At 36.6% G+C, this 25638-nt stretch overlaps 1 protein-coding gene across 1 annotated transcript in view; it reads left to right on the top strand.

Annotated features, from left to right (window-relative positions):
- Positions 1–20385, top strand: part of opcml (opioid binding protein/cell adhesion molecule-like) — a 129679-nt gene extending 109294 nt beyond the window's left edge. The window contains exons 4-7 of the mRNA XM_060896334.1: positions 11880–12014; positions 12121–12241; positions 14756–14907; positions 16652–20385. Of these exons, the coding sequence (XP_060752317.1) occupies positions 11880–12014; positions 12121–12241; positions 14756–14907; positions 16652–16749 (506 nt within the window). The 3' untranslated portion in view covers positions 16750–20385. The remainder of the gene's footprint in view (positions 1–11879; positions 12015–12120; positions 12242–14755; positions 14908–16651) is intronic.
- The last annotated feature ends 5253 nt before the right edge of the window (positions 20386–25638 follow it).

Consider the following 25638-nt stretch of genomic DNA (forward strand, 5'->3'; position numbering starts at 1 on the left):
TAAGTGTGCTATGAAGAAGCCCTTTCCAACCTCCAGCAAAGCTGTGGGTCATTCTCACTTTCTTCTGCTCATGTTAAAATGTCAGCCTTCCTAACCTCTGTGTAGTGCAGTTCAGATTGGCATCAAGGCCACATAAAACACCTCGTGACTTTTCAACACTGGCTTAGAACAAAACAGATCTGAAGGGAAAGAAATGTCATTCTCTTGGGGATTTGTCTTCATATAGCTTTATTTTATTTCTGGGTTGAAAGAATAGCAATGTAGTGGTCATGAACTTTAATAACATGCTTCAATTATTAAAGAATCACACTTTTTCCAGGTAGAGGAGACGCAAGATACACTATTGTCAGGATTTGACTCGCCAGCATCACAAGGTCAATTTCATTAGACTCTCAGAAGATTTTGAACTGAAAAAATGTGAATGACGAATTATAACTGAAAACTATAGTCTGAACACTCTTCTGGTGTGCCAAAGACAATACATTTATTCAAAAACTGACATGTTTTAAACATATTTGCAAACCTGTTTCCCCCAAACATGGTGAAACGAAGCTGATGTCTCCTCATCCATTACTAGAAAACATCATTTGTGCCTTGTAATTTTTTCAGTCAATAGTTTACTATCTGAGGCTATCACCATTTGAGTGCCTATTATGGGGGTAGCCCATGCAAAGATGATTACACATTGCAATTAGATGTGTTCACAAACATTAATAATGGTCAGTGCCTGATTATCAACTCATTAGCAGAGCTCAATCTCATTATACATGTAATATCATCGCTTGGTCTGTTTATTGGTTTACTGGGGAGCACTGAAACCCACTTGGGAGGCATAAAGGCCTAAATGAAGGCTGGTGTTTATGAATTTTTAGGGTGTGAAAAATCCAGAGCAATGTTTCCTGCCTTTCTGAGCCTGGCCTAGCTTCCCATCAAGACTGAACAACCCATTTCAATGCTTAGAAACATTGACCCACTTTAACATATTTTCTGGGCACGTTCAGAGGAAAATCATTTGAACCCATTTTCTTTTGCTCATAACTCTCCATTTTATTAGACTCTGAAGAGCCCCTATAGCCGTTTTGATTTTTTTTTTTTTAAATCTCTTGAGTGTTTGTTTGAGATGGTCATACTGTTTTTTTCTGTCAATTTCATAACAGAGGAAATGCAACTAGCTGCATGCGTTCCAAAGCCCCAGCCAGTCTAGAATACATGTGTAATAAACAATTAGGAGAAAGAGAATAATATTATTGATCGCTACTTTTTCCAGTAGAGTTCTAAATCATGATGGAAAACAATCTAGTGTCAATGTCACACATTCATACTATCTGTGCTTTTTTAAAACAGCAATTTGAGTCAGAGAAGTTGAATGTACTGGAGCAAGGATAAAGGATATTTTCGGTATGTGTGGCAGAGACAACAGGAATCCTTAGTGCTTAATTGACTTACATTACTCTTCTGTAACTACATGCATTTCCTGTTAGCTTCACTGTAGCTACATAATAAATCATATTACTCCGCAGTGCACTTGAATTATTCTTGGGTTCTGTTCTTATGCAGTATGCTATTGTTGCTATAAGGGACTTGTCTAGCAGTCTGTACAATCTACTGTAAGCCTAATAATAAATAGATAAAAAATATTTCATTGTTTATGATGAAACTTTCTGATAGTAGAAGGATTTCTTTGGCTTATTTACTGCAAGAGAGGGAGAAAAACACATGCTGGTGAGGGAGCAACTGTTTATTACTGCAGTATCATAGGCAATAACAAGAACTACCTTTTCTCACAGATGACATTCTCCATGACATTAAATCTACCAACAATAAGCACAGTGTTTTTCAATAATAAATTTGTTAATCACTGTAGTATAAGCAGAATTACACACCATTAACAGGAAAAATACAGCAATCGTGAGGACCCCAGCGTGAAGTATTTTTGTATAACCAAGTGATGTGTCATCTTTGATTCCTCATGTAGTTCCTGAATAACATGCCGATGAATATAAACAACAAGAGAAATGGGTGAACAATCAGATTTACTATCCAGGTTATTAAAAATACTTGTTTTTTTTAACTTTTTTAAAATGTCAGCAGTCTTAATTTGATATGATTATAGCTTATTGTACTTCATTATGGTCAAACAGTGTCACATCAGAGTAAAAACTACAGTACACTTTCCATAAAACATTGTGGATTACTAACATGCCTACCTTGACTACAATACCCAGCATGACACGCCACCATCAAGTTCACAGGTTTGTGAATCACTAGGTGGATCAGTTCCCTTGACTACGAGTATGTGGAAACACTGACCAAACAAATACATAATGCAAATCAAAGCAGACATTCATTCATTCATTCATTTTCTACCGCTTATCCGAACTACCTCGGGTCACGGGGAGCCTGTGCCTATCTCAGGTGTCATCGGGCATCAAGGCAGGATACACCCTGGACGGAGTGCCAACCCATCGCAGGGCACACACACACACACACTCTCATTCACACACTACGAACAATTTTCCAGAGATGCCAATCAACCTACCATGCATGTCTTTGGACCGGGGGAGGAAACCGGAGTACCCGGAGGAAACCCCCGTGGCACGGGGAGAACATGCAAACTCCACACACACAAGGCGGAGGCGGGAATCGAACCCCGATCCTGGAGGTGTGAGTCGAACGTGCTAACCACTAAGCCACCGTGCCCCCCCTCAAAGCAGACATATAATATTCAAAAGAAAATAAAGATCTGAATAATATCTTTACATCTGATAAGAGGACAGGACACCACACCTCACAGAAGAAACCCCTACCAATGACTTGCTGGCTTTTTCTTGAGTGCATAAACACAATGTGCTACATTAGAGACTTTGTTAGAAGATGATAATAATCATAGATTCTTTCATTTCCCCTAGTCTGTACCAATGCACTTAACTGCACTCTTTGACATACATTCTTACATTACGTTATAGCAACCATATTTAAGCCTAATCAGCTCATGGGATTTGGCAGTACATTACTTGCTTATATTTTCCCAGTGGGTTAGCTAAACACTTTATGATTTGTCCAGACCTGGGATGAACCACAGTGTTTTGATGTATTTTCAATGTTCGTAATTCAATTAGATTGAATCACATACTGCTGCTTTTTAACCAAATAACATGCTCCACCACTTGCTCAGAAATCTTCTGTCACCTCGATTTACTTATGTGTAAAGATGGAGGCGAATTTCATCTCTTTCTATAACATTGTTGTCTAATTTTCATTTGTTTAGGGAAATGGCATTACATTTCCTTGTACATTTACAGCATTTGGCAGACACCCTTATCCAGAGCGACTTACATTATCTTATTTTTACACAGCTGAGCAATTGAGGGTTAAGGGCCTTGCTCAGGGGCCCAACAGTAGCAGCTTGGTGGACCTGGGATCAAACTCACACCCTTCCGATTGGTAGCCCAATTGGTAACCACTAGGCTACCACAGGCCCATTGTAGTTTGATATTAAAAGCGTAAATTTGTTGTTGTTTTGTGTGTCATTAATGACTGAATAATGAACAAATTAATAAATGAATAAATGAACAAATCAAGGCTTTTTTAGAACAATTAGAAACATATTCCATTGCTCAGTAGTAAAACATTTTAGCAGACCGTTATAAAATTATGGCATAGATGTATATACTAATATAATAATTATGACAATTTTAATCAGGAGCTTTAAAATGATGGGATGAGAAACCAAACACTTTTAAGTTTGACTGTTTTTATTGGGAAGCCCATAAAGTATTGATGCATGTCTCCATCTACTAAAGTTTATAAATGGAGATGCATTCTATTTTTATAGTAGACTGTCATCTGTCTCTCTGTTCATCTGTAAGCTTTTTTTGTCTTTCTCCATTTAAGCCAGTAATTTATTTATGCTGTGGTCCCTCAGAATACTTATGTTCTCATAATCCACCCCTCTGTTACTGCCTCATAATGTTTGCGGCATTATTAACTGCTGCAGGCCATAATTGCCATGAGCCTTATGCTTTCTTTCAGTTTCCTCATAATAAAAAAATGTAACACAAGCCTATGAGATAATGCTGACTAACATGAGCATTGGTGTTGTGATTGAGATTGAAATGATACTAGCATTTAAATGGGGTCGATATAAAAAGCCGAGTTAATGTGCTAGCGAATTGTAGCAAACGGCTGAACACCTCATCATAACGGTCTATTCAAATGACAAATGGTGCTCGTTGTCCAGAAGGGGTTTTGTAATTCTTATTCCTTTTCAAAGAAGTGAGTGATAAACAGCCGAAGCAAGTCTTTTGCACAATTCTTATGCCAGTTATTGAAGTGATTTGAAGGTTGTTCTGGCAACCAAGCCTTTCACTTTTCAACCATTGGTCACAAAGCACAATAGATGCTTGTCAAAGCGTCAAACAGAAATCTTCACTTAAATGTTTACTCTCATGACATCAAAGCACTGTGTGAGACGTGATTTAACAAAAGACTTGTCACTGAGTAGCTTTGAGTGAAAGGGTACTTTACATCTGCTTTTCCACTTCCTGAAAAAAAAATCTAATCAAATCAAAAATCTGAAATGGCAGTTTATTGTGGACGCAACTACAAAAAGTGAAGCGTTTTGCCTGGGCAGGTTGATAACGTGAAGATGCATTTTATTTAGTGAATACAAGACTAAAGACAGAAATATTCCAGAAAGTGAAAAATGTTTCATTAGAGTCCTTGCTGAACCTCACCAAGGAACATATACCCAGCATGTGGTGATGTTTTTAGGTCACAGTCTTCAGGCAAAGGATTTGCAATCCAGTACACTTAAGTATGATGCATTTAAATGATCCCCAGATGGTTCGCTTAATATAGATGTAAAGACTTTGGAATGTAAGCTGACATTCTGCACTTTAATCCCAAAGCCATTGTCTTATTTCAGGTCCACTGTGTTAGGCTACAGAGCCACAAGAACAAATATTGGCACTGTTTAGTTACTTAAGGTCTGCACTGTATAGGAGTGTAAACAGTTCTGCGGTCCCTGTGTAGTCCTTTTAGCAAGCAGACATTTTTCACACAGAATTCAGCACATGTTATTAGCTGTTCATTCTCATGCATTTTAGTTGGACAAAAAAGCGCAATTTGCTTGTTTTGCTTTGCTTTGCTTTGCTTTGCTTTATTTTATTTTGAAGGGAACACTTTACAGCCTGGTGGTCGCAATTTTCTCAGCATTTTATAGTCAAAATGTAACAGCTGTGATGGTATGATTTATTTTGGTGATTTATTGAAGTTATAAACAGAAGATGTGAAGACAAAAGAAAATATAATGATCAGGAAAAAAATGGCAGATATCTGTTAAACTTGGAAGGAAATAAAATATATGAGAAAGTGAGTAAAACTTAAAAATAACCTGCTTACTTTAAAAGGCAGAAGCAGCAGCAGCTTAATAATGTGGATGTTGCCAGGGCAAGGCGACATTATACCACATAACCTCAAATAAAAATCAAGAGGCTTTCGCACTTGATTGATGCTACAGGCTACTATCTAATCATTTTTTTTTCACTATAATTTAATATCCAACATACAGCCACCCAGCATCCATTTTAACAGAATATTTTGAGCTATTTTAGACAAACCTTTGTTCAACTATGATCAATTCAGTGTTGTTTTCTGTCACAGTGTGTGAGCTGCTCACAGAAGAGCTAATGTCATTAACCAAGGTTGCCAAGTTTTAGCAAAGGTTCCTTCCCAATTAGATCTCAGTATCCAATCAAAGGAAAAATCTGAAACTATCCCTGAAAAGTTTGGGCGTAAGTTAAGAGAGACATTTTTTTCCCTTTTCACAGCATTTGCTCAGAAAACAAGGACACTGTGTTGCATATACAACCCTCCTCCTCAATTTAGAAAAGCTTCTTTTAATCAAAGACACGATTTCTGCACTTTATTTTTGATTATTTATTGCTTTTCATTGTGATTATTCACTATAAACCAAGATTGGTAGTACGTCTATCATTTATTGTCCTGTTTGCGTTTTGTTACTCCCCTGATTCTGTGGGCCTTTATTAGTGCATTTCCTGTTATTTGCATAGCTATATGGTGCTAAATAGTGAAATTCTTAGTGATCACATAAAATAAAAAAATTAAACTAAATTAAATGGAACATCAAATAGCAGCATTGTTAGAGCAACTGAAAAATAATACTTACAGAAATACGAACTAAGGATGAGTTAAGGAATGTATGAATCATGAAACAATGATGAGTTCATTTTAACTACGACGTGAATAATGACCGCCTTTATTAAATGTGAGTACGTTTGTTACTTAACGTATTAATTAACACAGGCATAAACTATATGTTGTATAATTACGAGTATGAATTAAACACAAATTTCAAGTTGTTTATATAATTAACCATATCCAGCTGCATATACAAGCAATACTGGATTACTTTCATCATTTACATTGATCCTCTTCATCAAGTGTACTAATAATAAACACTGATAATTTCATCTCAACCCATTTTGGGTGATTATCCAACTATTTGTCTCCAAATCCCACTGTAGTATTCATAATCCAGCAACATCCAACGATGTATGTGTACACATCTTCATATGGCAAAAGATTTTGAATGTACGCACTTTTAATTCATGTTATTTCTTATAGATAATGTTTGAGTCAGTTCCTCCTACTGTACCTTTCATTATTCACTAATCAAACTAATCAAATTCATAAGACTCATGTCATAGTTAAAGTTAGCTCTTCATTAGTTCATGTCTTAACTGATCGTTAGCTTCTATTTAAGTAAATATTAATTCCGGTTTAAGTGCATGATTATTCATGTTCTGTTACTGTAAAGTTCATTAAAGCATATGAAGTTGTTGAATGCCTATGGTAATTAATATGAGTGTGTTTGCCTAAATAATGTTAGTCCAGCCCGTTTACTAGCCATAAAGGTAAATGTCCAAGGATAATATCCTACACGCTGCATAAAACTGTACCTCATGAAATCTTCAGTTAATCACACAGTCATATTCCTCTACCCTCTATTTCACATCAGCCCAAAATTACAGAAATGAGTAATTTAGTTAGATAAGCATAATTACCCTGCTATATCACACCATCCCCAAGGCCATGGTATTATGAGAGTAGAAATAACAACTTATATCCCCTGTTCAACCTTTAAATTGAGGGAGAGAGAGAGAGAGAGAGAGAGAGAGAGAGAGAGAGTTTACTGGTGATTAATGAGAGATTTCTTATGTAAAAATGTTGGTGTGTGTTGACATTTGCTCTGCCTGAGGATAGGTTATGTGTTATTGAAGGTGAAATGCTCTCAAAAAGAGTTGAAAGATAAAATATATTAAATAAATAAATAAATAAATAAATAAATAAATAAATATTCACATACTCATCCTGTGGAAATGACAAGCTCCAAGAGTGACAATTGGTCATGTTTGTGATAAATTTTTGTTCATTTTTATTTTGTTATTTTTATATATTTTTATTTTGTTTTATATATATATATATATATATATATATATATATATATATATATATATATATATATATATATATATAAAGTTATAACAAAATTAAGATGAACAAAGATTTATCACAAACATGACCAATATATAAGAATCAGAGAGAACGTTAGAAGATAAACAGATTAGACAAAAAGACCAAATGTAAAAAAAAAATACTGCATACAGAAGGCAAACATTTCGGTTATAACTTGGTAGCTCCTTCGGATTCAGTAGTCTTTGACCATGTCCTTACTGAAGCTGGCTTGGCTATATTAATCACATCATTGGTTCACTGCCTAGCAATATTTAACCCTGATGCCTTCTGATTCTGTGTAAATTAACATATATAACAATACAGTGATGCCTTCGAGATATGAGTGCTCTGACATACAAATTTTTTGAGATACGAGCTGTGATTCGACCAAATTTTTGGCTTGAGATACGAGCAAATTTTTGAGATACGAGCATCCGAGCCGCCACCGAAACAAAGATCCCCAACAACCACGTGTGATCTGTTTCCTCCGCCTCAGCTTCCCGCTTCTCACTCCAACCATCTGCGGATCCGTAATTTTCGGATCCGTTTTGAGCGTTGGATCCGTTAAAAAATTTTTACTTGTGCGACTACACCGCATCCGATATGCCGACCGGACAGGTTTTTATTAAAACGACCGGCAGATGTTAGTGAGGAAAGAGTGACAAAAAAGGCAAAAACAAGTGAAGAGAAAAGCGATGAAGAAAATTAATCAAAATGAATGTAAAGAAAACAGAAATTGTAGCAATTAAGTTCAGTTAAGTTAAGAGAATTTCAGTTCTGTCAGGACCACTTTGTCAAAAGAGAATTTATTAGATGATATGCATACAGTTAGTGTTGGTGGTACGGTTCTGTTCTGGGCAAGAATCCATGTGCCCGTCCGTGCACATGCAAGGTCAGAGCGGAGAAAGCAGCGAAAATAGAATAGACCTCCCGTATAACAGAACCACTAATCATACATAGTATTAGATTTGCTCGCTTACACGTTTTTGGAAAGTAATAAATGAATGAATTGATAAATAAATAAATAAATAAATAATTAGAGAGAGAGAGGGAGAGAGAGAAAAATATGTGGAGATTTATGATGTAAACTGGTACAACGAACACAGGTTCCGGCATGGTGGAGTCGGGGTTGGAGGAGGGAGTTTAGATCGCAGCAGCAGCGAAGCGCTAGAGCGGCTCTATGAATGGGAATTTAAATTGTCGGGTAATATGATTAACAGCTGAAGCACGCTTGACGACGTGGCCTGCCAGAACTGAGGCGATGCTTGATTTAAGTTCGTTAATTTTACTAAAGTTTAGTTAAGTTCCATTTAAGTGTAAAGTAGCATTAAGAGTGTACAGTAGCGAGTAAGTGAACGAAAGCGAAAGTGTACGTACGTACGAGACAAAATTCCTCCTGTTTAATCCTCCCTCAACCTCCGTGCGCATCTTCCGTAAAGTAAAACCAGTTTATTTTTTTAACATTCTCTTTTATTACTGTATGTTTTTATACAATATTTGTCATTTATAAATACAGGTACTGTACAGTTTTCATATTCAAAACACATAAACAAAACAACTGGAGTAAACTTTTGCGAGCTGGAACAGATTAATGGGATTTCAATTCATTTAAACGGGGAAAATTGTTTTGAGACACGAGCAATTTGAGATACGAGCAAAGTCACGGAATGAATTAAAGTCGTATCTCGAGGCATCACTGTACACAATCTCAAAACATATGCAATATTTAATATACATGTAGTAAAATAGGGGGGCACGGTGGCTTAGTGGTTAGCACGTTCGCCTCACACCTCCAGGGTCGGGGTTCGATTCCCGCCTCCGCCTTGTGTGTGTGGAGTTTGCATGTTCTCCCCGTGCCTCGGGGGTTTCCTCCGGGTACTCCGGTTTCCTCCCCCGGTCCAAAGACATGCATGGTAGGTTGATTGGCATCTCTGGAAAATTGTTCGTAGTGTGTGATTGAGAGTGTGTGTGTGCCCTGCGATGGGTTGGCACTCTGTCCAGGGTGTATCCTGCCTTGATGCCCGATGACGCCTGAGATAGGCACAGGCTCCCCATGACCCGAGAAGTTTGGATAAGCGGTAGAAAATGAATGAATGAATGGAGTAAAATAAGGAGTGGGATCCCATTTTATGCCCTATGTATGCGGTTGAATATTCCCTGTGCTGTGTATGCTTTTAAATTGAATTAGTTGATGAGCTCAATTTTTCAAGGTAGATTTAACTTATAATTCCAAAACGTATTCCAGTTAGGCTTAAATCAAAGCAAATTTTATAAGCCAGTTTAATGAGTATGTGTTTACAAGATACTGTATATGCGATTTTGCAGCATTTAGAAGAATGAGACATAGACTTCATGAAAACTAATTGGTATATCTCAGAGGACCCCATAGGTTTTTATAGCTGATCTCAGACTAAGGTATAAAAAAGAATGATGTCCTGGACAGAGTAAATATGCATTTTAACTCGAAGATATAACAGCAAACCAAATCATTAAGTGTAAACATGCTTTCATCTCTCCAAGCAAAGCATGTAAATGGTTGTCAGCAAGACAGGAAATTGTAGTTAATCAATGAATAGTATTTCTAGGATCCTCTTGTTATTTTATCAGCTGCTCACCAAGCCTTCAGAATGATTCTTGTCACCCCATAGAAATTTAGATATAATTGGTTACCAAAAGCAAAGGGAGAATAGAAACAGAGGATATTTATTTAAATGCTAGAGAGTCTACCTTAAGGGAAACTGTCAGTGATCTCCACCAGTCCACAGGTTCCCGGTCTGTCCTGATGTTCTCTAGCGATTGTTTGAAAAAGATGTGTTTGTTTTTTATACCAAAATGGTGGCTGAGGAATGAAGTTGAATTGATTGGACCAGAGCTTATGGTTTGTTTTATACAAGTTAATCTCATAACCAAAAAGGGACCTGAATTCGTCAAACAGCTGAAAAACTTATTCAGTAGAGATGAGGTAGATGTTATACTGTAGGTAGAGGAGCACATCATCTCTAAACAGAGAGAATCAATTCAATTCAAATGTATTTGTATAGCGCTTTTAACAATGGACATTGTCTCAGAACATAAACATAATAGAAGAAATGTAATATTATACAGAGATTAACATTCATTCATTCATTCATCTTCTACCGCTTATCCGAACTACCTCGGGTCACGGGGAGCCTGTGCCTATCTCAGGCGTCATCGGGCATCAAGGCAGGATACACCCTGGACGGAGTGCCAACCCATCGCAGGGCACACACACACACTCATTCACTCACGCAATCACACACTAGGGACAATTTTTCCAGAGATGCCAATCAACCTACCATGCATGTCTTTGGACCGGGGGAGGAAACCGGAGTACCTGGAGGAAACCTCCGAGGCACGGGGAGAACATGCAAACTCCACACACACAAGGCGGAGGCGGGAATCGAACCCTGACCCTGGAGGTGTGAGGCGAACGTTCTAACCACTAAGCCACCGTGCCCCCAGAGATTAACATAATACAAAAAATTCAAGAATAATCTTAGACTTATGTATAAATGTGTTTGTATTTATCCCTAATGAGCAAGCCTGAGGTGACTGAGGTGACTGTGGCAAGAAAAAAACTGCCTATGATGGAAACCTTAAGAGGAACCAGACTCAAAAGGGAACCCATCCTCATTTCACACTGAAGGGTGTGATTATAAATATACAGTCCAGCAATTGTGAGGTGACTTTGCTCATTGCACTGCAAAGTTAAAGGCTTATGACCCTAAATGACGTTGATCACAAATAACTCAATTCAATTATCTCAAAGGCTTGGTGAGCATCTAGTGAATAAACTGCTTTGAATCGTCTGCTTCTAGAACATACAGGAGTCTGTGCTTGTTATCAGCTGCAGAACGCTACTTAAACCCAGTCTGGATGTAATGGATTAGCTTGTTCAATACTAATTCAGTCTGTGTAGATTTAACAAAACAGACACTCTGAGCAACGTTGCAAGAAATATGCCTGACAACCATCACAACCTCTATACAGATATGGCTGATTATGTTTTTTTATTTTTATTTTTTTATTGCTACAGCAATGTGATTAACTACTTTTCCCATGTCACAGGTTCATCATCTAAATTTAAACTTTTATGCAAGTGTCCTGGTTTAATGCAGAGGAAATTATGATTCAGAGTTCAGTGATTTTGCACATTTGATTAATTTAAATCATTGTTGATTGCCCGTGATATTGATAATGAAGTAAAACTGTTGGTATTATGACAGCCTTATTTGACTGTGTGGTACAGATGCTGTGATCACTAGAATGTGCCATTCTGTGTGATATGCACCATATGAATGCTTGGATTTTTGTCACAGGTCGTAGATTCATCAGTGAGGGCGAGTATGTTGAGATGACTGCAATCACCAAAGAACAGTCAGGATCATATGAGTGCATCTCTTCAAATGACATCTCACCCCCTGACGTGAGGACGGTACAAGTCACAGTAAACTGTAAGTCTACTGTCAGTCCCGCTGATATGAAAGAATCACCCGTACATTCAATAACACTGACACGGTCATTTATGATCATCATTAGTCTAGTGCATTCACCCCACAGATCCTCCGGTCATTTCGCGAGTTCGTAGCGAAGGGACGGCTGTTGGACAGAGAGGAGAGCTGCAGTGTGAAGCATCAGCTGTTCCTCTTGCTGACTTTCAGTGGTACAAAGAAGAGCGCCGGTACGTTTTTCTATTTTAAAACAACAGTTTTTCAACACAATGTTTTTTTTAGCACTTCACAGTTAACGGCTAACAAGGACACACGGAATCATAGATCCAAGCAGCACCTTTGGGGATCTGTTGGTGTTCCAGAAACAAGGCCGTAGAGATTTGGGTTTAACCTTCAGGGAATTGAGCTGAATACTTGTTGTACTCTAGATTTAGCAGCAGTGTATTGTAACATTGTAGGACTTACATCCAATTGCCAAATATAAGCATGAATGTAAAGAAAAAAAGCAGGCATTGCAATGTAACACTAAGAGACCTTATTGTGAGTCTGAGCATTGCACTGACTGCCTACATTTAGGTATACAGTAAAAACAGCAAAAAATATGTGATTCTGCTTATGTATGCAATGATCCAATCAGCCAATTATGTGGCAGGGAAATAAGAGGATACCAAACATAGGAAAATGAAAGCCAGACTGGTTTGAGATGTCAGGAAGTCAACAGTAACTGAAATAACCACTCTTTATAATTGTTATGAGCAGAGAAGAATCTCAAAACACACAATATATCAAACCATGAGATGGATGGTTTACAACAGCAGAAGATGACATGTTGTTGCGCTTCTGTCAGCCAAAACCAGGAATCTGCAGTTACAGTGGGCACAAACCATGACAGGTGAAGATGGGAAAGCGATCAGGCAATGTTTATTTCAAAGTTGATGTGAACATGAACTGAAGCTCTTGATCTGTATCTGCATGGTTTTATGCACTTCACTGCCACCACATGATCGGCTTATTGGATAATTGTATGAATGAGCAGATGTAGAGCTGACCAGGAGGTGTTTATATACACGTGAGATGTCTGTGTTTCGGGAATAAAATAGCAAGGAATGAGAAGGTAAGTATAGAGCATTTGAAACAAGTACCCAAGGGTAAATAATATAAATATAGCAATATATATAAGAAATACAGAAGTAAATGTATGTCATAGTTTTCCAAGATAATGCATGTTGGTAGGGTTTATATGTCCGAAAAGGGTAAAAATAGCCAGATGGCTGTACGAGTGATGATGTGTAAGGATGGACATGGAAGTATTAGATTTTTTGCTCAAGTAAACATCATAGTGAAGCAATTAATGGGTTTTTTTTAGATTTAATTCCATAAATATTACCTACCTATAACAATATACATAGGCAGACATATATTCAAGCTTTTTATTTTTATTTTTATTTTTTTTGCTTATATAGTATTTAATTTTTCTTATTTTAGTGGAAAGGGAAGGTGGACTCTAAACTGTTCTATGGAAAAGGAGCAAACAATAGTGTGATTCCTATTCAGCCAAAGGACTCAGAAGATGACAGTTTTAATGATAATGTAGAAGATCCTGATTAGGTTTCAGAGCATGCAGGTTACAGTGCAGATGATGATGATGATGAACCTCATTATATAAAGATGCTAGAGCTTAGTGACACAGACATTGTTTGTAGATACAGGAGGTAAAAAACAGCTCAGACATCTAGACAAATCCTACAGAGACAAATCCTAAAGAGATCCAAGAATTTCATCACTGACTGATTATTGGGATTCCTTCTTCTTCCATCCATATGATAATGCTGAAAATGTCATTACACTAATAACATTGTACCTATGAAGTAAACTGAAGTAAAGTGACTAAAAAATTGTAATTCATGGAAAAAAACTTAACCACGCCTGTAAATTCTAAGGAAATATTTTTATCATTGGGTCATTTTGGGGGTTGAAAGTTAAAGGGTTAATTTATCACTTGATGTCATTTTATGCGGTGCTAGAATATATAAAGTAATATATAAGTGTACTTAAACTGAGAAATGTCTATGGCTTCTGTATTTTAAATGGAGAAACAAATTCTAGATCTAACTGTCACGATGCAGGACAAAGGCGAGTGAGGATCCAAATGCAGATATTAAAGTTTTAATCATCCAACACACAAATGCAGCTGAACAGACAGGCAGACAGAACAAGGCAGCAAACAGGGCTAACAGGAAACAGGAACAGGCACACCAACATCCAACATGCAAAAACGACCAACACCAGGGACGTGAACAAACAGAGTATAAATAACAGACAGGAACCAATCACAGCGCAGAAACAATCAGAGACAAAGACAACACACCTGAAGGAGAGAAGGAGTACAATTAATGTCCATGGAAACCAAATAGTGGGCGGAGCAAACAATTAACAACCGGGAAAGACAGCAGACAGAAACAGGACAGAAACACAGACAGACTCATTACACTAACTGGGAAAAGCATCTGGATTATGATTTGTCTTACAGATTATACCAATAGTGTAACATCCAAAAGATGTGTTCAAAAACAATGTTGAGGGTAGAGCTCTTTAAGAACAGTGTACTGACTGACAGATAAAACTAAAAATTACGTACCAGTTTTATACCTAAGGGTTTTTTTTAATATTATTACTTTATTAACTAACCTGAGAATTGAAACTAAGCACCTGAGCACTGTTAACAATGACCCTGTTTATTTCAGCCTTTTCAACGGACTCAACGGAGTCAAAATCGAAAACAAAGGTAAACAATCTATGTTGATATTTTTCAACGTGTCTGAAGAGGACTATGGAAACTACACCTGTGTGGCCATGAACACGCTGGGAATCACAAATGCAAGCATAATCCTGTACAGTAAGGAAACATTTAATAATATAATTCTATTTATCTTTATTCATTGCTTGGTTTCATTTAGACAAATCACCACAACATGAATAGTGAATGTCTGTATTCTGGTGTCATTATTACACACACAGCTCACAGCTAAGGATGATTTTAAATCTGTGAGAACTTACATGTGTGAGTATTTAGAATAATGTCTAGCTGAAAATTTTGTGATTTTAAGATAGTAAGCAAAAATATTTTTAGGGTTAAATAATTTTTTTATTTTTATTTTGATACTTTTGAGCATTTTTTTAGTGGCTATGAAGGCTTAGTGGTTGGCATTTTTGTCTTGTACCTCCAGGGTTGTGGGTTCGATTTTCACCTCTGCCCTTTGTGTGGGAAGTTTGCCTGATTTCCCCATGTGGTCTGTGGGTATTCTGGTTTCCTCCCCCAGTCCAAAGACATGCATTGTAGGCTGATTGTCTATGGTGTAAGAGTGTGTGTGAAATTGTGCTCTGCGATGCGTTGGCACACTATCTAGAGTGCCTCCAGCCATGTGCCATGTGTCCCCTGAGATAGAGTCTAAGCTCCCTGTGACCCTGTGTAGAATAAGCAGATGGATGGATGGATGGATGGATAGATATATTGAGTGGGATGTAAATAACACATTGCCAATTTATAACACATTATAAATTCAAGATTCTCTTTAAAACTTGTTTTACCGCAAAGACAAATTTCACCATGAAACATTAAATAATTGTGATGTGTTTTTATGATTCTTGTGCTATATATATGTGTGTGTGTGTGTGTGTGTGTGTTAGCTGTATATATCACTGTTAGCTACTAAAAACCTAAGCAATAAGTCATTGTAATGAGAAAGTAATAAAGACAGCAAACTGGCTCAGAGTTTCAAAATACAGTGCAGTTGTCTGATGCAGTTGCGTTTAGTTACATCAGAGCTTGGCTTGTAAATGATCTATGAGATGACAAGCACAACGGCACTGGACACAACGCTAGCACGAAAGTTAATACTTCAGAAGCTGATCTTTTAGAGAGGAGAAATGAGGGAACAAAGCATTGCAGAATCTTTGTGAGTTACTCTAAGTAGAGAAGAAGCAAGAGCTAAAATTCCACTTATATCACTATAAGCAGGTAGTAGAACAGCACTGTGGGTGATGTAGGTCGATGAAAGAAGTGTAATGTATCAGGATGATACCAGACAAAAAATATTTCCATATAAAGAAACAGTTGTTCCTTGCTTAAGATTGTTTTGATTCAGGCATCTGGTAAGTGTGCCTCCAGGACACCACCCTAGGGAAGAGGAAGGATAAGGAGGAGACCCTGGGGCAGATCAAGGATTAGATGTAGAGATTATATCTATTGTCTAGCCTGGAAGCACCTGGCTATCTCTGTGGATGATCAGGACGAGGTGTCTAGGGAGAGGACAGTCTTTGTATTTCTGCTTAGAATGTTGCCACCAAAACCAGTATCAGAATCAGTATCAACTGAAACTCAAGCTTTCATTAGCAGTATTGGAAAACAAAAGAAAAATGAGCTATTATCTACTGGCGTAGATTTAAATAAGGTTCTGTCTGGTTTAGAGTTTTCTTTTATAAATAAATGTGAACAGTTTCATTCACATTACCGAATCAGGAAACACACACATAAACACATAATGTGAGACACATAAACACACACACACCTGATTGAGAGCACTTAAGTCATATGGAGGTGGTGTAAGTACTCAGAATGTGTGCTTTCTCTCTCTCCACAGGCCCAGGAGCGATACACGATGTGAACAGCGCTGCACTTTCTCCATCCAGCTCTGTCTGCCCACTGCTCACACTCATTCTCTTTTATCTCAAGTTTTGATGCTAGAGACACCAACAACTGCATCAGCCCCTCTCGACATAAAGCAAAGACAGACTCAAAGTCCCATCATTAGAAACAAACCACTATTATTGTTATTATTTGGTTTGAACTTTTTTTTTCCTTCCAGGAGTTGGGCTAGAAAATAGATTTGGACTATGAGTCTGTCACATGAGAATGTGAGACTGCACAGGATAGGGTTCTGTGACTAGCTGGTAAATATAGTGATCTCTTCATTTTTTTTAAATGTCAAAGAAAAGCAAAAAGTCACTTGATCGTTAAAAAAAAAAAAAAAACGAAATAAATACATGGATGGTTTTGCTCGGTATTGAAATGTGTGAGTCGAGATGTCCGTATCATGTCAGCTTTCCTTGTAAAAAAAAAAAAAAATGGAGTTCTTGCAATGGATTCTTCTTTCTAAATAATCAACAAAAGTGCAAAAAATCATGTGATATTTGATTTCCTGTACCTGTACAGATGTATACAGTGGAATACTTACAGTTCATTTGAATATGAGTGAGGTCAGTCTGTGCGTAATATAGCTCACATTTCCTAAAGAAAAGAAAAAAAAACAACAGTCTGTTGTGTATTATAATGTTCATCTTTCACTGAAATAATGTTCTGATTTTGTAAAGGACTGCTGCATCACCACACACAGACAGTAGGTCGGTAGGTTAGCCATCTTACCTGGTCTTTTTAGATCCTTATTTTAGACACTCTTTACAGTAATATACATGTATAATTAGGACGTAAGAAACACACTGGATTTGAACATTCGATGCAAGATTTGTGCACATTTAGGCTTATACTTCTGCAGATGATGATGTATATGTGGAACGAGGCCCTAAATACCGCATGTGTATTCAGAAAAGCAAAAGTATTATCAATTATTCATTTACAGTATACACTTCCTGTAGAATTGGGAAATTTCCTGTTCAATGATGATCACAAGGTTATAAATAGGGATGCATTGATACCATTTTTTTAGACCAAATACGAGTATGAGTATGTGTTCTGGTACTAGTCAATACAGATAAACTCACATACTGATACTTAAACTGAGTAACCGACTTATTATTACGCAATTACGTTCATCATGAAATATTTTATTGAACTTTATTTAGTCGGGTTTTTTTGGGTGCTTGTTATGCTCTCCTGATGCCGAGTTATAGATTCAAGATATTTTATCATTTTACTTGGATTACTTGTAGGTTGATGCTCTCAGAGTTTGCAGTCTGCTTTGCCTTGATTGCCATTAATCATGAAATGTCCAGATCGCTGTCACTCCGTGTCGTCTGTACACCCGGCTTACCACATATAGTTTCATGATATCAAATTATAGTATTGGAGCAATGAGCACTGACTGAACACGGTACTGATCTGACACCTGATCCCTGTACTGGTATCGATGCATCCCTAGTTATAATATGAACTGCTTACAAATGAGGAAAACCCTTCATTTTTTGAGGTATGTTTTTAATCATTGTTTGTTTACTCTCTGTTGAGGTATTTTACCAGTGTTCTCTCTCAGGTTTTAAGGGATGACTTTAATTTTTGTGTGCCTGTGAATGTCTATGCTTAAATCCTTATGGCAAAGGATATTAAAAATAAGGCCAACACCATTATTTGTTATGGTTAGTATGCATTATTTATTACTCTGTATTCTCAGAGCTGGTTTTTAAAAGTGCATTAGATGCATTTTATTCCCATGCCTTCACCATGCAATTTATCCCTCCTCCTGCCCCACCCTGACCACCGAACTACACCCTTGACACATCCCCCCGTGTATCTTCTTGTGTGTATATGTAACCTTGATAAGCTTGCCACTTTCTCTGTCACACCTCTGCACCTGTTACTCTCTCTCTCTAAAAGCAGAGCTCGAATGCAGTCAGCACCTTAATGAGGAGATTTGGATGCTTCCCAAGGAGAAACAGTTATCAGCCCATGACATTACACCAGCCACACACACTTGCATGTGCAAACACACACACACACACACACACACACACACAGAAAGAGAGAGGAGAGAGAGAGAGAGAGAGAGAGAGAGAGAGAGAGAGAGAGAGAAGAGAGCATAGGAATGAAAACTTGTACACTAAAGATTTTGCAAGAACCAAAATCTTCTACTCTACAATGCAAAACTCAAACACACACACATACACACACACACACACACACACACACACACACATGAATCTGCATAATTCTTCAAAATTGATTTTTTTCTTGTTCTTTTTAAAATTATTATTATTATTATTATTATTATTATTATTATTATTACAGACCCAAGAGTGTGTTTTGCATGTGCTGAGGGATTTTATTTTCCTGTAGAGAGATGAGCTGTATTATTTTAAAGATAATAAACAATAATAATTTAAATGTAAAATTATAAGGAAATGCTACAGCTACTAACTTTAATGAACAATACGTTCATCAACGTTCAATGCTGCAGAGCTCAAGATAAATAGGGGATGTACATTGGGACACATTCCAAACATTACTTAGATATTTTAAAAAGCAGATTTGTAAAAGGTTCCTGAAGGATAAAAGTAGAAAAGTAAATGCTACCTAGTAGTTAAGCTGACCTGAACAACAGCACAGATACATTGTGCCAGTCAAATGCTTTAAATCACACCATTTGAAATAATCCTAAAGATAAATATTACAAATGATTGTTTTTATTGGAAGAAGCTAGTGAAAGTCTTTAATACAGTTAAGCACTAAAGATGCAGCGCACTCCCTATATGGGTTTCATAGGTAATACTACCACTAATAAATAATGAATCTCTTACCTTTAGTTTTTAGTCAAGGTTTTTTTTATTATTACATTTTTTATTTATTTTTTATTGAATTTTTTTTACTTATTTAATTAATTTATTTTTTTTACAAAACTAATTATTTTGATTAAGAGATTCCAGGTGTTCAAAAACTTTTGACTGATAGTGTATGAAGCCTAAAGATGTCCACAGTGAAGTATCCACCTGTCATCTTACCTTCTGGAACATGAATTTATCTGCTTTATATAGGAGCAGGGAACGAGATGTTCCTCAGCTTGAAGAAGTGCCGGTCAATCTGCATTAAATAATGTTCTGAAGTACAACAACAATGTATTTTAGCTCAGTTTTGTTGAATTCTTTATTTGGATTGATGAGAAGTTGTTGTGTTGTTGAGTTTTCCAGGAACGGCCGCTCTGTGGCGGCTGCACGGCAAATCACAGGTTTATAATAATGCGTTTGTTCTAATGCATCACTGTTTCTATAGTAACAGATCAATCACTATTGTATAGCAGACGCTCACACCATTGAGTCATAACTATGATAAAAAGCATTGTGTAGACTCTTATAAAAAAGAGTTTCCTTAGTTAAGGGTCCATAAAATCAACCTTTTCTGAGGTTGTACAGTTCTCCTTAGATCCTTTAATGTCTCCTCCACATACTACAGTAGACGACAGAAGAACAGTGAAGTGTTCCAGATTTGACGTGAACATTGTACATTTTTCAAATTGTTTATCCCTAACAGTGTATAACTCATATGTCATGTAAATGAATGATTTCTCAATTCATTCATTTCTCGATTTGCACCTCACTTTCTGACATGAATTTTACATATCATAAATAAATAAAAGTCTTTCAAAAATTCTCCAGCATGGCCTTATAAACAGTGTATGCAATGTATATACAGTAAATGGGTTATAAAGTCCCTGTATAGGTAACTATTAAAATACCAGACAATTAATGTAGAAAAAGTGTTTATTATTATTATTATTATTATTATTATTATTATTATTATTATTATTATTATTAGATGTTGTCCCTTTTTTTTAATTTTCTGACCTGCATTGAGTAAAAAAAAAAATTGAACATTTAAACATTAAATCATTACATTTCCAACAAAATGTAAATGTTAAAGAACAAGGTAGAATATTCAAGCTGTATCACCCGAGGTGTTATACTGACTGTCAGCACTGCTGTGATCCAGCTGTATGTAATTGCAAGTGCGATATTGATTTTATAAGTCGATAAATAAGAAAGTAATATCAAGTAACTGATATTTCAGGCACAGTATGGTCATATATTTAGTTTACTTTGCTGTGACATTGAAAATAAGCCACAGATGGATAGTGTTTCATGTTGTCATGTAGCATACAAACTGACTCAGAGTCTGTAGTAAGCAAACACAGACGATTGGAGTGATACAAAGAGTGAACAGTGAAATGTACCAATGCCAATGATGTTAGAAATACCAGCACTCATGGAACACCACTTGTCCAAGCAAATAAGTGGACCAGACCTAATATAATATAACCAATATAACCAATATAAGAAACAACGGTTTTAAACAAAGGGTTATCACATTTAATATTAGCTTGTTGCTTGTTTAGTTAATGTATAGTTTCCTGCTCTTTATACATTTTTTTATGTATAAACATTTTATTGTCATTTTTCAAGCCGTGTTCTTCAATCCGTCTTCAATACTTCACAGCATTGCTTTGCATGTGCCTAAGACTTTCACACTGTATATTAAATAACTGAACCACTAACTGCTGCATTAATGAAGTGTATATTAAGAGGCTTATGTGATGCTCTGTCGTTTGCAGAAATTGCTAACTTGATATTCAAAATCATTAGCACTAAAGGATGATTTCCTCCTTAACATAAGATATAGAGCAACAAGTATTTATTCATTTCCTTATTATGCTTTTTGCATATACCTGACAAAGTTTACCTGATGAAGGTGAAAATCTCTTTTTTTCCGTTTTTGTTTTTCCCCCCAATGTGTGTACAGTTGGTAAGAACTGCTGATATTCTGCATGTAGGCTGTGCATATGTATATTCAAACATGCTGCAAACCTACTGAATGAATCACTCAAACAGGCTATTTTTGGTCACAATGAACACCTTTGTGAAGCTAATAACTGCAAGTGAGCACACAAGTTGTACTACAGGATATTTCTCTGTGTATAATTACTAATGTCAAGGCAGATTTGTTGATTTTGTTTTCCTAAGGTGCCGTGCTGTCGTTAATGATGTGTAAAAATGCAGCTGAAGCCATTTGATGTCATGTTTCAATTAGAATTATTACTGTTACTTGGTTTCCATAGCTGCACAAATCATAATTATTGTATATGAGATTGTAAAGCCAGTGGACGCTCTGTGCCAGCTATGTGCTCAAACTGAACTGAATGAACTCAGCGGCCAAAAGAATATTTCTTCATAAATATTTTTTCAGATTTTTTTTTACATTCTTTTTAATATAAGCTGCATTTTTTCTTTTTGTCCTTCTAGCGAACACTTTGATGGCTTTCAGACTGGTCATGTTTGCTGTGGTCCAAATCTAAGTTTGATTGTTCCCGGCACCTCAGTAGCGCTGGCGTTGTTTTAGACTCACTAGATTCTATCTTCACTCCGGTGCATTTGTGTTCATCTAATAATGTCACAAACATGCAGAATGTATGCCACTATTTTTTATTTTTTTGTTGTTATAAAGTGGAGTAAAGCATCTTTAGTTTTATGTGTTCCACCACAATCCCATGCTAATCATGGTAAACATGATGTGGACATGAATGATGATGCTGAAACATATGCACAGGTTTACTGTACTCCCTGAGCAAGTGTGGACCCCAGTACGAGTGATATGATTCGCACCACAGTTCCAGTGCAGTCAGGTTGAGTCTCGGGTTTGGTGCCATAATGCACTTCACTGACTGATTGACAGATTTTTTTATCAAACTGTACTGTTTCAGACTGAACCTTTAGTGTGAAAGCTCCCTTAAACATTCTAACTAGAACCCTGCAATACAGGCTTTTCCTTTCAGTCAGGTTTCCAGGGAGGATCTCTTCCAAAAGTCACTATTCACCATTTAGCATGATTTATTTAACAGTGTACAACCACACATGATATACTAATAGTACATTTTATCTCTAATTTATCTCTAACACACTCTGCATGCTTAATGCTACCACAAGGCTGTCTTATCCACAGTGGACTGGTGTGTGCTCAGGTCTTTATTCCATACAAACAGTAGCCACACCTGACTCCTCCTGTTTATTCAGTAAATCTTAGCTTTCGATAGACTTGCTTAGAATAAAAATCAGCCGTCACAGTGACACTTTCTGGATAATATTGGACACCATTTTATAAAGGATAAAGCTTTTGAGCTCTTCCTAATAGGTAAACTCAGTCATTTTGCAGATTTAATGTCTTAATGGCCACACATACGATCCAGGCTGAACATATTACTCTATGTTTAAAAATTACATTTAGATATAATAAATGTATAGAACACAATGTGACGTAGTGAATATATTGTAAAATATTTGGCTCATCTGACCATCTGATATATTATTCTTCTTATACCATAGAAATCTATTAGGCTTTTTTTTTATTTATTTAAAAAATAAGAAATAAGAAAATGTCAAATGGACAAAAATCCATTTGTCCAAAATCCACAAAATGAGTTCAGATCATCTATAAACTTTATTCTTTTTTTCTCTCTCTCTTTTAGTGAATGAGACAAAATTGCAGTCTGTTATATTACTGAGAAACCACAAACTGGAAAACATTTCAACCTGAAAACTTGCAACTGCACTTCTGACACTGGAGACTCGTTCCAAAAATGCTAAATGCCAAACTTTCACTTTGTTTGCATGGAATGTGCACTATACATAATAAGATGTATACTATACATCCTTCTGTATTGTATCTTGTTACTGTAGAAATGATAACATATTCAATCCAGCACGTTAAATGAAACCTGTGATTTGCCTCGCAGCCAAACGACCGTCTGAGCCGTGCTGAAAATAAACCGACACCTTCTGAACAAGCTGGATGGACAATTCAGTGAATAGATGAAATAATAATGAAAAAAAAAGTTGTTGTCTCTTTTTTGACCAATACACGGTTCCAACCCTTATCAAGCTACTGCAATGTAGTCCACCATCAGTATCTCAGTGTGCTTTAAAAAATGCATAGTATTTCTTTTCCAGGTTTCTCTCTGACCTGTTAAACTGCAGAGCACTGAGAAAGTGTACGATTCTTACAGAACCATTCTGTGTGCATGTGCAGATGTAGACGCTTGTGGGGTTTTTTTTTTCTTGGAGAATGAATATTGTATCTGTCCTGTGTAATAAAGTTCAGGAATATTTTCTTCTACTTTTGGTTTTATTAAATAAAGGGATTTGTTTTGTGAATAGCACTGATGAAAATATAATTGAACCCTTCTGTTAGCTGCATGAACAACTATCCAGACAAGCTTTAAAGAAGTTTCTGCGAGGTAAAACAATAACAATGAGGAAAAACAACAACACAAAACAAAAGCAGAAAATTCTAGTTGTGATATTCATTTTTTGAAACGTTCTCTACAGTAAGCGGACACGCAGAACATTTTCTTTTATATTTTTCTTCAGACTGGCAGTCTGGCCGACACTCCAAAGGTGCCACAGCCAGGAAATGTCAAGTTAGGTTAATTTGCTCTGTCAATATGCATATTTATTCATGTTGTTTTGCTTTCTGAAGGAGTGACAGCTCAGTGGGAGTTCCAGAGGGGAGATCCTGTGAACTCTGATAAAGAACTCCACCAGGAGCATGGAGATGAGCAGAAAACACCACCAATTGTTCAGTTTGTTTGTTGTTTTTCTTTCCTTTTCCCAGCAAATTTCCAAGACAAAAGGCCGCACGCTCCCTCGTTTCTCCCTTTTGTGTTTGTAATAAACACTCGGGGTGGAGACTGAAGACACTCGGCTGTCACATAATTTATTATTATATGATTTATTAGATTTATATTTTCCCCCGGTGTCTCTTTAAGCGTTTGAATATTTACCAGCTGCTATTCAGTGATATTTTCCTCCTGAGCCATTTCTACTTCTCCCTGCCAGGTTGTTCAGTCACAAGGCTTGGATTTATCTTCAAGAAAAGCTTATACATGTGTGGGGTGTGTTCGCTGCAATGTTTTTATTCTCTAATATGCAAAGCAGGAAGTAAAAATACACCTATACCGAGGTTTCTCTTTTCACAAAACCTTGCTTTCTTCCACCCTCACTGGGCTCCAACTCAGAACTATTTTTTGATGTGTGCCTTTTAGCTGCACAAAAGAACGCACCGTGATTGTAATTCACATGTCTCCTCTAAAACAGTTCCAGACGTTTGTCTGTGTCAAACAATCAGCCAAGCCAGAAAGAAGACTGTGTTTAAAGCCTCTTTCTCCAAGTGAAACTGAGGTCTTTAATTAGTAAGACAGCCGCATCCTTCCTTTTCTCTGTCCCAGATGGCATTGCGTGTGTTTCTGATCGGAAATCACAGCTTGCTTGAGCCTCACTACTTAACTCGTGTACTATTTATTCCCATAAGCCATGTCTGCTAATGCTGTGCGTGTGTGCACCGTAGTGGGGAGCTCTGTGACTTTTCAGTGTTATTGACACTAATTAGGAAACGTTATTTTTGTTTAATCATAACTGTCATTTCACTTGTAATTTATGTTCTTTATTTAGAATGAAACTGATATAAATTGATCCACAGGTGTAAGGATTGACACATGCTAAAAATATGAATCAGTATCATTTTTTTATACACCGGATGTCAAAAAATAGATTATGAAGACATATTATATAATCTTAGATGAAATCCACACCTTTTAGAGAATCTGCACTAACATGACACAGTCATTTATTTTGGTCAAGAAGGATATTTATAATACCCATAATGCATCGTTAGAAAATGTTAGATTTAACACAAGATGTAAACGATTATGTAATGAAATGAGCCATGCATTCAGTGTGTTCAGAAATATAGTGTGTTGTCTGGTACAAATGAGTAAATAGCTAATTATCTAGATACTGAATAGATACACATACACACACACATGCACACAATCACAGAGTACTTTATTTAATACAC

Source organism: Tachysurus vachellii, chromosome 20 (assembly GCF_030014155.1).
Source record: "Tachysurus vachellii isolate PV-2020 chromosome 20, HZAU_Pvac_v1, whole genome shotgun sequence".
NCBI classification, from domain to species: Eukaryota; Metazoa; Chordata; class Actinopteri; order Siluriformes; family Bagridae; genus Tachysurus; species Tachysurus vachellii.